The 4,191-nt window shown below is 41.4% G+C and overlaps 1 protein-coding gene across 1 annotated transcript; it reads left to right on the forward strand.

Annotated features, from left to right (window-relative positions):
* Positions 1-2,990: 2,990 nt before the first annotated feature.
* On the forward strand, positions 2,991-3,709 carry LOC118348008. Its single transcript, XM_035688733.1, has 2 exons — positions 2,991-3,116; positions 3,245-3,709. Exons 1-2 carry the CDS (start codon positions 2,991-2,993, stop codon positions 3,707-3,709), a joined length of 591 nt encoding a protein of 196 aa, XP_035544626.1.
* The last annotated feature ends 482 nt before the right edge of the window (positions 3,710-4,191 follow it).

Below are 4,191 nucleotides of genomic sequence, written 5' to 3' on the forward strand. Positions count from 1 at the left end.
ATGCACATGTTTTGATATCTATCATGGTTTATGTGATCATGCTATGAAATGAATATGTCATGCATAAGTAAGCATGAAATGAATATATGCACGACATGTCATATGTCATGCATAAGTAAGCATGTTTAAGTCTCATGTCACATGCATTTGGGGAAGAAATGTTTTCAAAGAAGTATTTTCAAAGAAGTGTTTTAAAAGTGTTTTCCAAGAAAATATTTTGAAAGAAAAAGTTTTATCATGACCCCAAGTGCTAGGGCGGGAATGTCCTAGTGGAACTCTCCTATCCATTTTGGAGTGCTTAAGAATGGAGTAGTAACCCCTGGGTCGACGAAGAATAGTCGACGAGCCTCGAATGGATTCTTTTTAAAGAATGTCAGAGCGAGAAAGTACCTAATGCTAGTGGGTGCATAAGGCATGTAACCCAACAAAGTAAGGTCGAGTTAATATGATTCGTTGTTTATGACGTATTCATCACGGTGTACGAACTATTGATGGTGCGGTAACTAGCAGGAACATGCGATGCAAGGAGGAGAGTCGTGTTGTGTCCACCATCTGAACATGTATAAGAGCTCATATGATAAGGATCACTCGATGAAAAGCTTGTGATATGTTCTGATTAGACAAGTTCTGAATAAGATCACGTGAATAATAAAGTTAAGAAGTTTTTATGAAAAGTTTAAGTCTCTGTTACAAATCTTTCGTAAATGGTCAAGTGCATAAGTTCAGTTCTTGTTAAGTGCATAAGTCAAGTTTTGGTTAAGGCATAAGTCAAGTAAATGTCCATGCACGCATATCATGATGTACTTTTTGTATGCTTGTATTAACTATGGTATGTTATGTGATTACTTGTTGAGATTTCTCGAAATCTTATTGTGGTTGTTTCCACTACGATTCCCCAACCAGAATGGTAGAAGTTGTAACAGGTTTAGTAAGAGGCGACGATGACCAAGATAAAGAGAATGGCACCTCCTCCTCTAGAGAGGATTGTGCCTAAAATGGCCATGGATCGGCCTGAGTCTTCCCTCTGGGAGCGACTCGAGGCCATCGATCAAGAGATCAGGGTATACTTGAATTCATTGCTGAGTTTAAGCGGCATAACAACTGAGATAAGGACAAGACTTTAGAGAAGCGCGTGAAGCCCTAGTTTTCTTGAAGAATACGGGAGTATATGTGTTTTGTGGAAAGAAGAAAAAAAAAGAAAAGAAAAGAGAGAAGGCAACAACATTTATGGCCATCTTTTGTGGACTTATGTTTCTTTTGTGGGAATCCCGTGTTTTGGGAACTTTAAAATTATGCTTCATGCTTATTGAGATATTTTGCCTTTAAGGCCTATGTTTATGTTTTGGGACAATATTTTGGTTTATGATATTTGTTTATGGTATAATGTGCTTTGCAATTGCTTATCTCGTTGCTTAGTTATCCGACTTTTATTAAATTTTTCCGCTGCATCGTTATTGCATATTGCTAGTGTACTTAGGTGCATAGCATATTACCTTTCATGTAGAGAGGTGTGTAACCTTGTGTTACATGTCCCGGCATCTTAGTCACCGTCCAATCCCAAGCGGGGGATGGGGGCGCCACAGAGCATAGTATCAGAGCAATTACTTCTCTGGGTAAATGAACACGTTGTCCTAGGAATACATGGTACCTTTAACTTGGCTTTAGATCTGTAGTCTTCGGCTTGGATCTTATAGCTTTAGGCTTGAATGTGGAGGAAGAAGGATCTACGCCGTAAGATTGCCATTTCAAGAGAACAAAGGATATTCTCCTTGAGGAAGGGACTGACTACGCTGGTTTTGTGCATTTTCAGGAAGAAGGAAATTATGTTCCGAAACCGGCATGAGAATACATCTTCGAGAGGCAGGGATCAAGAGACTGGGAATCCTCCAATGGAAAGGGGACATGCTATAGCTGAAGTGGTGCGTACTCAGGCGGAACAAGGACAGAATGCCAGACAAGTACCGCCTAGAGGAGAACAAGGATGCACTTACGAGAAGTTCTTGGTGTATAGATACTCGAATTTCATTGGAACGTAAGGACCTTTGAAGGCTAACAAGTGGCTTATGGATTTAGAAAGAACTTTCGAAATTAGTGGATGTACTGAGGAGCAGAAGGTCTAGTACGCTGGACATATGCTTCAAGGAGAAGCTGGAATTTGGTGGCGAACCAAACAACAGCTTTTGGCCCAAGAGTTGGGGAAGTCTGACTGCACTTACTTGGGAACGATTCAAGACAGAATTTGACAACCATTTCATTCCAGAGACGGCTAAGCAGTAGAAAACTTTAGAATTTGCAAGTTTGACTCAGGGGAATATGACGGTCAATCAGTACGCCACTCGTTTCATGGAAATGGGAAGGTTTACACCTCATCTGATTAGTACCGAGAAGATGAAAGCAAGGAAGTTCCAGGACGGCTTGCAACCTCATATTGGAAACCAAGTAGCATGTCTACAGATAGGAAATTTCCAAGAATTGGTCAATGTGGCTTCGGTAGCAGAGGCAGAGCAACAAAGACTAATCGCACAGGCTCAAGTGAATAGGAAAATGGGATTTCCTTACTCGTCAGGAAGTAATACGGGGAAGTGGAAGGCCCCGGTAACCCCAAGCAAGGGAAAAGGCGTGGTAGTTGGGAAGGCAGCACCCATTACTCCACCACCTTGTCTCCAATGCGGGAAAAGGCACAGTGGAGAATGTCGAAGGGTCTCAGAAGCATGTTTTAAATGTCGTCCAACCGGCCATATGATCCAAGATTGTCCGCAGATTACACTTGGAGGAGTGTCGACGCCAAAAGCTAAACCCAAGACTGCAGCAAAGGCCAAGGTTTGTGCTATTATGCTAGGAGAAGTAGATCTAGAAGCTGATGAGACAGCAAACGCGGGAGTGATTACTGGTAACATTTCCAACTTTGCCTTAATTGTAGATAGCTTGTGTTTGGGAAATCTTGAGTGATCATAGTTACCTCCTTAGGTAAAGTTAGATTGAAGCAGTACATGGTATGTGCTTTGTTTGATTCTGGAGCGTCGAGGTCTTTTATCTGTAATAGATGCGTACGACGATGCGAGCTCAAGGCTGAGCCAATGTCTCGGAAGGTTTTAGTAGCTATTCCAGCCGGGAAGGTAATCGGTTGTATGAGTATAGTTACAAATTGCTCGTTGGAAATCGTGAACTTGGTCTTGACCGTGGATCTGATTGTTTTTCACATGATGGAATTCTATCTAATCTTAGGAATGGACTGGTTGTCTAGGCATTATGCCCAGATAGATTGTCGAAGGCAGGAGGTATGTTTAACTTACTTGCATGTGAAAGGATTTGCTATATGGGTGAGTTTGTTCGGCTTGATTTGTTTATGGTAACGGTCGAACAAGTTAAGAAGAGTTTGGTGAACGGGGATAATGTCTATCTAGTGATGATAAGGGACGTAAAGGAAGGACCTGAAGGAATCCAAGGAATCCCTGTGATTGAGGATTTTCCTCAGGTTTTCGTCGATGAACTACTCAGATTACCTCTAGACCGAGAGATGAAATTTGTAATTGAGCTTGAACTGGCCATAGTCCCTGTGCATAACGCACCCTATTGGATGGCCCCATCAGAATTAATAGAGCTTAAAGTGCAAATAGAAGAGATTTTAGCAAAGGATTTTATTCGACCTAGCACATCGCCATGGGGAGCACCAGTCTTGTTCGTTAAGAAGAAGGATGAGACTCTTTAGATGTTCATCGGCTATAGGGATTTGAATAAAGTGACTGTTAAGAATAAATATCCCTTGCCAAGGATAGACGATCTATTGGATCAATTGCAAGGAGCTGCAATTTTCTCGAAGATTGATCTACGATCCGGATATCGTCTAAGACTGCTTTTCGAACTCGTTATGGACACTTCGAGTTTCTAGTCATGCATTTTGGGCTGACGAATGCTCCTGCCGCATTTATGGAATTGATGAATCTGATTTTCTCGCAATATTTAGATAGTTTTGTAGTGATATTCTTAGACGACATATTGATTTACTCTCATGATGAGGAAAAGCATAAGAAGCACTTGAGGATTGTACTGGAAACATTGCAGGAACATCAGTTGCATGCCAAACTTAGTAAGTGTGAGTTCTGGCTTCGTGAAGTGAAATTTTTGAGACATGTCATTTCTAGCAAAGGAGTGGTAGTGGATCATGCTAAGATTGATGCTGTAATGGAATGG

Source organism: Juglans regia, chromosome 3, assembly GCF_001411555.2.
Source record: "Juglans regia cultivar Chandler chromosome 3, Walnut 2.0, whole genome shotgun sequence".
Classification (NCBI taxonomy): domain Eukaryota; kingdom Viridiplantae; phylum Streptophyta; class Magnoliopsida; order Fagales; family Juglandaceae; genus Juglans; species Juglans regia.

What these genes read in the sequence shown, in the direction of transcription:
- LOC118348008 (XM_035688733.1), top strand. Translation starts at nt 2,991, where the DNA reads ATGGTATGTGCTTTGTTTGATTCTGGAGCGTCGAGGTCTTTTATCTGT. An exon ending in TAGCTATTCCAGCCGGGAAG is followed by an intron (nt 3,117 to 3,244) that starts GTAATCGGTTGT and finishes CTGGTTGTCTAG; the next exon opens with GCATTATGCCCAGATAGATT.